At 47.2% G+C, this 11,984-nt stretch overlaps 2 protein-coding genes across 5 annotated transcripts in view; one reads left to right on the forward strand and one right to left on the reverse strand.

Annotated features, from left to right (window-relative positions):
• Positions 1 to 4,541, forward strand: part of REEP1 (receptor accessory protein 1) — a 66,357-nt gene extending 61,816 nt beyond the window's left edge. For all 4 annotated transcript variants that reach the window (XM_040064043.2, XM_040064044.2, XM_040064045.2 and 1 more), the window contains 2 exons: positions 745 to 884; positions 2,855 to 4,541. In XM_040064043.2, the coding sequence (XP_039919977.1) occupies positions 745 to 884; positions 2,855 to 2,926 (212 nt within the window). In that variant the 3' untranslated portion in view covers positions 2,927 to 4,541. The remainder of the gene's footprint in view (positions 1 to 744; positions 885 to 2,854) is intronic.
• Positions 4,542 to 8,503: 3,962 nt separating this feature from the next.
• Positions 8,504 to 11,191, reverse strand: MRPL35 (mitochondrial ribosomal protein L35). The gene is made up of 4 exons (XM_040064137.2): positions 11,005 to 11,191; positions 10,740 to 10,902; positions 9,095 to 9,239; positions 8,504 to 8,860 (listed from the first exon to the last, which is right to left on the reverse strand). The coding sequence occupies exons 1-4, from the start codon at positions 11,189 to 11,191 to the stop codon at positions 8,672 to 8,674; spliced, it is 684 nt and encodes a 227-aa protein (XP_039920071.1). The 3' UTR covers positions 8,504 to 8,671.
• Positions 11,192 to 11,984: the final 793 nt, after the last annotated feature.

The raw sequence follows: 11,984 nt of genomic DNA on the forward strand, positions 1-11,984 counted from the left end.
TAACATGACAGTCCCACAAAGATCATGCCATAAGTTACAAGGACAAGAACCACCAAGTGTTGGTGGTCTGTAGTTATGAGGCAATAAATGCCTTCAGGTCCATCAGCAGAGCTAAAGCTCCATCACATTTACTCCTGAGAGACAGAGGAGACACTCTTCCCTGCACTGGATTTTCAGCAGTACACCCACTTGCTGAGGGTCCATTCAATGCCTGGTGAAGCCTTTTGTGAGCTTCAGTGGATCTCAGAATGAGTGCTTGCCTTGGCCACTCTCAGTTTCAAGCCTGTAAGTGCTGCTGCGTTTCCTATTTCTGCATCCCAGGCACGTCTCTCTGTGCTTACCAGAGGACTTCAACACCCATTTGGATGCTTCTAGAGAAAGCAGTAGGTGCAGGAGCTATGGATGGAACCAGCAGTTCAAGAAATCAGTTATTTTGTTTATCCCTGAGCAAACAATCAAAAAAAAATCTCTTTCTAGTGTCAACCTCCCAAATATCAGAAGCTGTGAATTTAGTCTCAGTTCTGTGTAAAATAATAAAAATGGACTTTGTAATGTCTTTGTAAACAAGAACCTTCTGATTTCTAACCCCACAGCTGCTATTATTAGAGTGTGATGTGTGACCCTTCTATTAATCCCTGGAAGATGCATGGCTTTGCAGTGAGTGACGTTTGTGTGAATCAAACCATCACTTATTTCCTCATCCCGTGTCTCCACATTTAGGCTGCAAATGGCTGTGTTAAATAGGTGAAATAAGTGTGGACATTAGGTATGAGAAGCCACCTGAGACAAACTGTGAAACAAAAGGCTCAGTGTTCTCAGATGATGAAGAGAACGATTGTGCATCCATGAACAAAAAGCCCAAAAAGAAGGATCAACCCCTTGAGGTACTTCCATATTGTCAAGGCTCCTGCTTCTATGACATTCCTTGATCCTTCAACTGGAATTTTCAACTGAACAAATACCTCTCTTTGGTCTAAACTCACTAAATACACTTTAAGTTGCTTCATGGGAACAAAAGAACTAAAGGAAATGCAGATCTCACTCTCTGATTTGCCAAAATTTTAGCAACATTTTGTTATGAAGGAAATAAAACCTCCATGGGAGATGCTGTAGGCAAAGACTTCTTGCAGATCTGGGCAGGGTGGACGGAGCCACAGTCAGCAGCTGAGATCTCCACCTATGGGAAGCTGAATTTGTTCCCTCCTTCCCTTGGCTCAGTGTGAGGGAGCAGAGTGGTGTGGTTTGGTCAGCCAGTGCAATCCCTTCTGCTGGTTTGTCCTACCTGTGGAGCTTTCACAAAGTCCGGGCTGCTCTGCTCCAGCCATGGAAAGGTGCAGCCTCTCCAGCTACTCCCAGAGCTGCCCAGTGGCCTCCCAAAGGAGGCAGAGCTATTCATGCCCCGTTTAAGAGTCTTAGCTGTGTGGTCAATGGCAGCTTTGCTTTAAGAGCCACATGGTTTCCCAAAGAGCAGCCTTCTCCCACGCTGCAGGAGGTACTGCTCTAGTTGTCTGGCTGTGTCCCTGGGCTCCTGGATTACAGAGCAGCTCTGAGCCAGCAGCTGTGGAGTCAGGTGTGGTGTGGGATCCATTACTGCTGTGCATAGCAGCTTTGCTCCTCACCTCTGCTCCAGCTGTGCTTTCTGGGCACAGCCTTCCCATCCAGATCTGTTGCGCTGTTTGGGGATTCACCGTGGAGACCTGGGTAAGATTTCAGGCTTGGAAGATGGGGTGAAGTGTTGGATTAGTCCCATCTCTGTAAAAAACCACTTTGGTTAAGCTAGAAAAAATGGAGATTTAGGCGGAGTCTAAACAAAACCTCACCGTGCTGCAGTCCCTTGTCTGTATGAATATTTATACCTTGCTGCATCACAGGAATGCAGAAACATAACAGGATCTTGGGTTTGAAAGTCCTATAAAACAGAAATGGCAAAGTCCTCCCTTTGGTCCTGTCAGGCCCTGACAGGTAAATATGAGTTAATGCTATTAAGAAAACAAGGCTTTGGATATTTAAGTAAATGGAGTGGAAGAGCTGCCACACCTCGCAGTGTTACTTGATGCAGCGACAGGGCTGCACACTGAGAATCCATTACAACAGCTGATAACCATTTCTTGGTGTGAAGCTCATGAGACACAGTGCCACACCAGAACTCTTCTGAGAGAAACAGGCACTGCAAATAGGGGCTTTTTCTTTCACGAGTTTGCTAGCCTAACTAATGTCTGAGTCTGGAGAACAGGGTCAACCACAGGAAACCAAATTCATGGAGTTGGTTTGCCTCCTCCTGGGTAGTCAGGGCTCCTTGTAACAGCTCTGCAGCCGCTGACTACAAGGCAGAATTCCAATAGCTGGTTTCTAAAATAATTTCAGCAGAATTTGTCTGGCCTCTTTCCCAAGCAAGAGGGTGATTTTAGAGTTCTACCTTATGAGAATTACAGGCCTGGTGTTTTTCACCTTGGGAAACCCTTCAGCTTTGTAATGCCATGAGCTGTCCCCTCCGAGGAGCTGTGGATGGGTTGGACAGGGCAGGATGGGCTGGGAGACACCACAGCTGGCTCACTGCCACCTCTAGATCCATGAGCTGCTGTAAGTGGCACCAGTTTGACCTGGCTCTTTCAACTGTTGAGTTGTTAGCAATCTTTAGCCACACCTCTTACCAAGCACCAGAGAGGAAGGTGTTGATGTAAAAGATTGCTCCTCAGCTGGACATTCATTATTGATTTTCAGGGCCAAAACTTCTGCATTACTTCGTGCGTGGAATGGGATCCTTGTCACAGAGGTCCCACAGAGGTGGGTGAGTTGTAAGGCAAAAAAGATGTTCCCTGTTATTCCTCTGAAGTTTTGTCTTGCTCTTCTGCAGGCACCGCCTAGGACCCTTAGACCTCGCTTCAGGAAGAAAAGTACCTCGTCCTCTGCCACTGAAACAATGTGAGTGCAATGAGCCAATAGCACCAAGATCCACAGAATGTCTCTCTTCTGCCTTAAAGAGCTACTCGTTCATGACGTAGGAAACAGCAGTGGGATGGATGTGCTTTGATGTACAGCACTGTAGACATGGCCTTTCTCCCTCCTCTCCCCGCATCCCTGTGCGACACGCTGCTGGCCTTTGTCCCTGACGTGGGTAGGACAGCGTGGCAGGCACCTGCAGGTGAGGGGAGCTGGTTTGGTTTGCAGAGTGTGCACCAACCCCCAGTGTACATTTACAGTTTCATTTGTGTCTGCATTGCTCTTGCTCTGTGAATGCCCAGCGGAAACAACGATAATCAGTTACTCATGATGCTACATTGACGGTGTATTTATTTATGGCTTTATCATGGATGAAGTGGATTTGCAGAACCCATGGATTTCTCTTTCCTCCCTTCCTCCTCAAGACTGTGAATGACGTAACAAATGTCAAAGTACTTTGACTGTACAAAATGTCCAAGATCGGTTAGCGAAAGCTGAGCTGCAACTGCGTTTTTCTGCAAGTAAATCACATTCTCTGAGAAAATCGTTGTGCTAAACCCACAGAGACAACCACTTACAGAGGATGAGGAAGTGATATGCAAGAGAAAAAAAATGGTTTCAATGATGTAATGAAGGGAGAGTCCTAATTGTGATCAGCCTGAGCCAGGAGAGTATTTTGTGGAAAATGATGTGTAGAAGAACTAAATCCCACCATTTGTGGCCAATGTTCTACTGCAAGTTTTACAGTGTGAGCAAGCCAGGCTTGAACAAGCTGCAGCAACAGAAATTAGAATTGCTTTAGGGATGCATTTCCAGGGAAAAACACACCTTTTCCCCCTGCTGCAAGAGTGCCAGTCCCAGCACTCTGCTCTGCTGCTGAGGGGCTGCTGTTCTGCTTGCGTGGGCAGAGGAGGCTGCTGGGTCTGAGCTGCTTCTTGAAGCCTGGAGTTTCTCCTGTAGCATGCCATTTGGTTAGAACCACAAGAACCAGATGCAGTGGTGTATTTGTATCCATATATAAATGAGAAATATAAAAGAAGAAGAAGACATGGTAGGGTTTGTGTATTTGTGCTTCAAGTTGGTGTCTCTTGTAAGTGTTGAGCATGTGAGATTCACACATAAGTTAATTACGTGACCCTTTGTGTTTGCTCTTGGACCTGTCACATAGACTAGAAAAGCATTTAGCATTGAGTAGGATGTGCCATCACCAGTGGATCAGCACAGGGGCTCGATGGTGCCACATCTGGCTCAGCTGCAGCAGCCCAGGGTGCCAACAGCCAGCTGCAGTGTGCCAGGCTCGGAGAGAACTCTGAAGTGGCTTTTGAAGCCATCTCTCTGTGGGGTGTGCATCCATATCCCAGCTGCCCATCTGGTGGATCCCTGAGGTCACCCCCACAGCTTCCTACATGTGTGGGGAAGAAAGAAATAAATTACGCGCACACAGAAATGTTTATCTGACCTGGCTAGGAAATGGAAAAAGCAAGCAGGTATTTCCTGTGTCTGTCACAGTATTTGGCCTCATTACCTGAGAATTTTATTTCCTTTACATGTGCTGATTCAGTCATATTTTGCAAGTTTTGAAAAATTCTTCAGAAAGTAAATACAAAAAAACCCAAACAAACTGTCTAAAGAGCAGTTACAGAAGAGTCGATCCCTGGAAGATACTCAGCAAAAGCTTTGAGAAGCTAAGCTTATGTATTTTACTTCTAAGCAGCTTTAGAGTTTATTTGATTTCTTCTGGCTAACATTAAAAAGAAATAGGAAAATTGCCTGCACTGTTAGCAGAAAATAAAATCCTGTTGCAAGCAAGCCGTGTTTCCCCGCTATGCAATGGGCTGCTGTAAGATAAAAAAGAAGCTGACAAGTTTGCACTCAGTTATGCCAAATAACCCCAAAGATGTAGAGCTGCATAACATCTGACAAATTCTAATCTCAGATACGCTGTATTAGCATTGATTCTCACTAAAACTATTTAATGTGCATCTAATCTGCTGTTTTACTGTAAACTTGACTGTTTAGCATTTCTTAAGTGCTGAGGTGAAATGTTGACAAGGGAGTTGCCTTATATCTCTCAAAATATTCACTGTATAAATGAAAAAAAAAATAAACCTTTTCATATCTCTGGAGAAGAAAAAAAAATGTATTATCAACGGAGCTGTATATTTGTGTGTAGATAGACAGACACGTGAATGCTGACATCGTGCACTTGTGCTCCTTGTGCTGCAGTGCTCTGTACAGACGAGAACGGCCGCTCGCTTTGATTGCTCACCTTCCTGGCACAGGTTGTTCACGGGAGCTGCCTCAGGTCTGTCAGTGCAGTGTTAGGGCTGCGTGTGCTCATTCCGGATCGACACCACCCGTGGAGTCCTTTTGTTCCAGCTTTTCTCTGGAGCCGCTGCCAGGGAGCGAGCCCGGGGCGGTGAGTCGCCTTCCTGAGCTGCTGCTGACCCCTCCTGGCAAAGCAGGGTGTGCAGGAGCCGGCACAGGAGAGCAGCCAGGGATGGAGGGATGGAGGGATGGGTGGATGGATGGATGGATGGATGGATGGATGGATGGATGGATGGATGGATGGATGGATGGATGGATGGATGGATGGATGGAGGGATGGGTGGATGGGTGGATGGATGGATGGATGGAGGGAGGGATAGGTGGATGGATGGGTGGATGGATGGATGGGTGGATGGATGAGGGATGGGTGGATGGGTGATGGCTGGATGGCTGAGCGGCGGGATGGGTGGGCTGGCTGGCTGGCTGGCGGCGGGCTCGGTGGCTGGCTGGGTGGCTGGGTGGCTGGGTGGCGGCCTGGTGGCTGGCGGGCGGGCGGGCGGGGTGGCTGGCTGGCTGGCTGGCGGGCGGGCTGGCTGGCTGGCTGGGTGGCTGGCTGGGCGGGCGGGCTGGCTGGCTGCGGCTGGCTGGCTGGCTGGCTGGCTGGCTGGCTGGCTGGCTGGCTGGCTGCTGGCTGGCTGGCGGGCGGGCTGGGGGGCTGGCTGGGTGGCTGGGTGGCTGGCTGGCTGGCTGGATGGCTGGCTGGCTGGCCGGGAGGGAGGGATGGGTGGATGGATGGATGGATGGATGGAGGGATGGATGGATGGATGGATGGATGGATGGATGAATGGATGGATGGAGGGATGGGTGGATGGATGGATGGATGGATGATGGATGGATGGAGATGGATGGGTGGATGGATGGATGGATGGAGGGATGGATGGATGGGTGGGGGGATGGATGGATGGATGGACGGACGGATGGATGGAGGATGGATGGATTGATGGATGGGTGGATGGATGGAGGGATGGGTGGATGAAGGGATGGGTGGATGGATGATGGATGGATGGAGATGGATGGAGATGGATGGGTGGATGGATGGGTGGATGGATGGAGGGATGGGTGGATGGATGGATGGGTGGATGGAGGGATGGATGGATGGATGGATGGATGGATGGATGGATGGATGGATGGATGGATGCTTTCTAGGCAAGTGTTGAAAAGGAGCAGTTCTCAGCTCCTCTTCCTTTACAGCTGAGTGTGCAGGCTGGCTGAGCACTTCCAGATCTCAACTCCTAAAATCAGGCAATCTTTCAGCTGATGGTTTAAAATAGCAGATCTGGCTTAGTTTAAAAAGGCCAGTTTGGGGGCCTTTAAGGCAGCTGGCCCCTACCATCAGTCCTGTAGGGCAGGCAGGCACTTCCTGATGTCTCAGGGCTGGGAGAGTGGAACTCTGAAGAGAGCAGGCCAACCGTAGGAAACAGCTTTCACCCATCTCAGGGCTCCGGTGAAACATGCATTATTTTAAGCACATAAAATAGAGGCTGAGGGGAAGGAAACTGCAGCTGGAGATGGTCTGTGGTAAACAGGCCTGTGAATGATCCCCTCAATTTACAATAAATTCACTCAGTTATGAAGAGAATAAGCCTAGAGCAGCCCAGTGCAGCTCTCTGTGCCTCCTCTCCTGCATAAGGGTCAGCATCAGTGCAGCTCCAGCAGCTTCAACTGCTCAATCAGGATCCCATCAAAAATGAGACAGACTTCATGTGTGTCCCTGTCAGCCTGGAATGAATCAAATTAAAATCAATTAAAACCTTGTGTAAGTGCAAACTCAGCATGGAAGGAAAGATAATTAGGCAATTTATTCCTGCTAGGAAGGAGAAAGCTGCTTGGAGAGACGATGCTCCTGTAAACAACCTCCTGCCTCTGGCTGCTGCCGAGTCCTCGTGTCGTGATGAACCCTTGTGCTCCTCACCCACACTCTCCCCTTTGCTGTTAGTTTCAGGTACCTGTTTTGCATCCAGCACATTTGAACTAGCAGAGAACACGTTGGGATTTGCGTTCAGACAAACTGTTTAAGGCTCATAATTGTGCACTTGGTGTGATTTCTTTCCTGTGATGGGTAGAAATGATCTGTGATACGATGGTACACTCGGTGCCTCACAAGGACGGCCATTACAACAGTATTCCAAAGGTCAATGTTTTGCTGGTTTTATTATAATGCTTGATATACATCTTGAATAAAGTCTTAATCTTTTCTTTATTAAAAAAAAAAAAACAAAACCAAACATCTTTAGTCTGTTCAATGTATCTGGCAGGCCAGAATAATCACTTTGATCGCTGTATTATTTTTATCTGAATTCTGGCTGACTGTATATAGATGTATTCACTAAGTGCTGCATGTCCTTCAGAACTTTCTGTATCATGAACTGGAAAAAGAACAAAATACAGCTACTGAACACTCTGAGTAACTAGTGAATTCATTGCAATGCTACAGCCTTGTTCAGCAAAGCCCCTCTGCAGTGCAGGCAGCTCTGGGGATGATAACCAGGGACTGTGCTCAAAAATGGGTTATCAGGGAATGCTTTAAAGTACTGCTTTCATACACTTGCTGGAATATCAGCTTTGTAGAGAAAACATCTGATCCAACCCTTAGCAAACCAGGGTCTTGTTGATCTGCTCACTCCAAACAGACCCCATGATAAACCCTTGGGTTTGTTCCATTTATGTGTGACCAGGAATGTGCAGCGTGAGGTGTAGTTAGGCTTAAAGGAAAAATAAACAAGAAATTACTGTGACTCGTCTGCTTGAGGACGTCATGCAGGACACGAAGAATAGATTCTACTACTCAAAAAACCAAGAGATGACACAAAATGTGAGTCCTGTAATGAAAGCTGGTGGCCAATGCATTTTAAAATCAGTTATAAAACCAGGATGCAGCTATGAAACTCTGGTTTGGGTTGTTTTTTTCCCCTACACTTTCTAGCATAGACAAAAGGCAACTGTGTGTTATTGTGACAGGCAACAATGCTGAGACGGACCCTGCTCTCCTTTTTCCTCTTCCCCAGAAGACTCCATTCAGTGAGCCACCAGTAAGTAGGGATACACAAAAATAGATTCTGGGGTTATTTAAACATATTTATTTTAAAAAGTAAGATTAAATATGTTGAATTATTCCCTTTCAGTGCTGTTTAGTGTATTCCTCCATGTTAGACAACCACAGGAAGTCACCAGACATTAGAAGGAGCAGGTGACCAGCCTGACCTCTGCAACGTAAAACACACACTGCAGATGAAGATAAATTTGAGTATTCCTTTATTTTGGGCACTGATTCCCAGAATTCTGTTCAGATGATATGCACACATTTATTTTTAAAAAGCACAAGCATTGCAGGTTTATGTTCCAAAACCCAGCCTGTGCCACACGACCACTCCCCCTTTCCTAGAGATGTGCAAACCCAAGATTGCTACACGCGAAGATTCGTGCGGTCGTGGTACTTCTGGAAGGGGTCATCAACGTACCAGTTCCTTCTTTTCCAGAAAGAAGTGGTCATTTTATCCAGGAGTTTACACTGTGTCCTCGTGCACAACACAAACTCCCTCAGACGCTTCTTCTGGGCAGCTGACTTCTTCCACAGCTTCTTCTTATAACCAGACTGTCGGGAGGAAACAAAGACAAAAACCCCCACTTCTTAGCAGGTCACTGCAAATACACAAACACAGCCACACTGCTCAGCAAAGCTGGATAAATCCCTCACTTTCAGGAAAACGGGAGTCTCTCCTCAGAGCTTTTTTAAACTTCTTTAAACAACTTCAAATTGCTTAAGGAAAGCAATTGCGCTTTACACTGACTGTAAAGAACAGGCTCTCGTTATCCACAAAAATCTCACCTTTCTCCTAACCCAGAGGCCATTGTGCAGCCGGAGGAACCTTTTCACCACAGATTTCACACTTTTCCTCTTTCCCTTCCGTAAGCTGCAGTAGGTGAGGGTCCTCGCTGGCTGCTGGAGTAAACTTGGAAGTAGAGGTGTGACACTAAAAAAAAACCAAACCAACCCCAAAACAGGGAGGAAAACAAAGCAGGAATGAAACACCTTTTTCTAAAAGTAATCATTGCCTTTATCACACGTAGAGAGATCAGAAGGGTTGTGGCTTGTTTGAAGAGTAACAAGGACTCCTCTAATATTACAGCACAGCATCTAATGTGTGTAGAATACCAGCTGCAGGGCTGGACTCTTATCAAAATTCAGCTCAAAGTTATTATTCCACACAGAGCAGCTTTTTTTTTTTTTTTTTTTTTTTTAAATCTACTAAAAGCAGTCAAACACTCAGAAGCCAATATTCAGCTGTTACCTGGATTCAGAAATTACTTTTAGAATATTAATCACAAAATAGTTTGAGTTGGAAGGGACCTCGTAGATCATCTAGTCCAACACCCAGCAGCAGCAAGAGAAACAGACTAGTTGTAAAATATGGCTGCAAGGAATATCCTAATTTACCTCCTGCTTCAAGCATTATTGCTGGCTGAAGTGGGAGGCTTTAGGGCTAACACAGACCCATTGCAGAGTGCAAAGGCGCCCAAGAGTGTCAGACTGAAATATATTACACACGTATGTGCGTGTCTATCTATCTGTCTGTCCATCTATTTTATATATATATGGGGGATGGGGTCAGTCTCTTCTCCCAAGAAACAAACAGGACAAGAGAAAATGGCCCCAAGTTTTGCTAGGGGAGGTTTAGATTGGCTCTAGGGAAAACTTTCTTCATAGAAGGGGTTGTCAAGCACTGGCTGCCCAGGGCAATGGTCAAGTCACCATCCCCTGGAGGGATGTAAAATCTGTGCAGATGTGGCACTTGGGGACATGATTTAGTGGTGGCCTTAGCAGTGCTGGGGTAAGGGTTGGGTTTGATGATCTCAGAGGCAATTTCCAACCTATGATTCTATAATATTCACACATGCATGGAGGAATTTCAACATATATACCACACATATTGTATATGCTACATAATAGTACTTATATTATATTATGAAATATAACATAGACTATATTAACAATATAATATTAATACACACGAGGATAAGTTATATATGTTACAGGCTACATAACAAATTCATTGTGTATTACATATTACTTAATGCACATGGCATGGAATAAAATGTATATTCTTAAATGTATTTATGTGCAAACATATTTTCATATAAATGTATTTCAAAATATTTATACGGAACAATATAATACATCTAAAACATATAAGGTATACAAATAAAAATAGATATTAAGTACATATAGAGTATTAAGTACATATGTTAAGTATATATATTAAGTCTAAGTATATATATATAAGGACATATAAGAGTGTGTGTGTGTGTGTGTGTGTATATATATATATATACACATACACACACACACACACACACACACACACACATGTATAAGTAAAATATTAGGTATACACAGAGAGAAACTCCTCCATACATATCTGAAACCCCTTTCTAAGGTTTTTTTGCCCGAGGCAGAAGCCGCGCAGCCGCACCTGCTGAGCACCGAGGGGGTCCCTGCCCGGGGCCGGTTCTCGCCGAGCAGCCGCGGGGCCCAGAGCGGGGCGGGGGCCGGGGCCGGGGCCGCTCCGTGCCCGACGCACCGGGCGGAGGGGCCGCAGAGCGGGAGCGCGCGGGGGGCCCAGCGCCGCAAGATCCCTGCGGAGACACAGGAGAGCCTCAGCACGAACGTCCCAACCACACAGCCCCAGCCCCGACACCGCCCCGGGCCCGACACCGACACCGACACCGCCCCGGTACCGACCCGCCAGGGCCCCGCGCACCGCCGCCGCCGCCATGGCCACGCTGCGCCGGGCGGGGCCGCGCCGGGTCCCGCCCACGGGGACTGCGGCCGCTCCGGCTCCGGAACCCGCACGGACACGGGGTCCTGCAGGGCCCCGGGCTCCCTCATGACTCCGGAGTCCCGCACGGCCCCGGGCTCCCTCATGGACCCGGAGTTCTCGTCCGCCCCTTCCTCGGAACCGGCCCGCTCCCGCTCCGTTCTCCCCGCGCACCCTTCACCTTTAGTGGTACACACCGACCCTCCTCCCCAGGGGCTTGAAGCCTGTTGCTAAAGTCTCCTAAAAAAAGTTCACTTAAGTGGATTTGACTCGTTTGTGGACAGTATTGATGTATTCGGATTTTTTTCTCTTCAGAAATCTGGCCGGGCTGGTTGAAGGTTGAGATAAAAATGGCTTCTGAGCTCTGAGCTAGAGGATTGTGGGCGAGCTGTAAGAGATTACAGCTGTAAAATGTTAAAAATAAATGTTATAAAATGTGCTGTGTTACATTCAGACTGGGGGGACTGGAGCATCTCTCTCCTGAGGAAAGGCTGAGAGAGCCGGGGCTGTTCAGCCTTCGGGAAGAGACACCCGAGAGAGACCTCATCAGTGTCCGTCAGTGTCTGGATTTATTTGTTCACATTCAGTGCTGGGAGCAGGCTCCAGGCTCCTGGTCAGTGGGATAAGAGGGAATGAGCAGGAGCTGATGCCCAGGAAGTTTCCCCTGAACGTGAGGAAGAACTTTGTGCAGTGACCGAGCACTGGGGCACATTGCCCAGAGAGGCTGTGGAGTCCCCCTCACTGCAGATATTCATTCCGGAGCTGTCTGCTTGCAATCCCGTGCCGTGCGCTCTGGGATGACCCTGCTTAAACAGCGACCGACTGTGGTCCCTTCCAACCTGACCCATTCTGTGATTTTTATTTTTGTTTTATTTTATTTTTTATTTTATTCTATTCCGT

The sequence above is a fragment of the Hirundo rustica genome, chromosome 5 (genome assembly GCF_015227805.2).
Source record: "Hirundo rustica isolate bHirRus1 chromosome 5, bHirRus1.pri.v3, whole genome shotgun sequence".
Classification (NCBI taxonomy): Eukaryota; Metazoa; Chordata; class Aves; order Passeriformes; family Hirundinidae; genus Hirundo; species Hirundo rustica.

Excerpts from the sequence above, each read along its gene's own strand:
- MRPL35 (XM_040064137.2), bottom strand. The coding sequence starts at position 11,191 with ATGAGGGAGCCCGGGGCCGTGCGGGACTCCGGAGTCATGAGGGAGCCC. Across the intron at positions 10,903-11,004 it reads CGCGGGGCCCTGGCGGGTCG|GGATCTTGCGGCGCTGGGCC; the intron begins GTACCGGGGCGG and ends GTGTCTCCGCAG. Across the intron at positions 9,240-10,739 it reads ACCCCCTCGGTGCTCAGCAG|TGTCACACCTCTACTTCCAA; the intron begins GTGCGGCTGCGC and ends GTTTTTTTTTAG.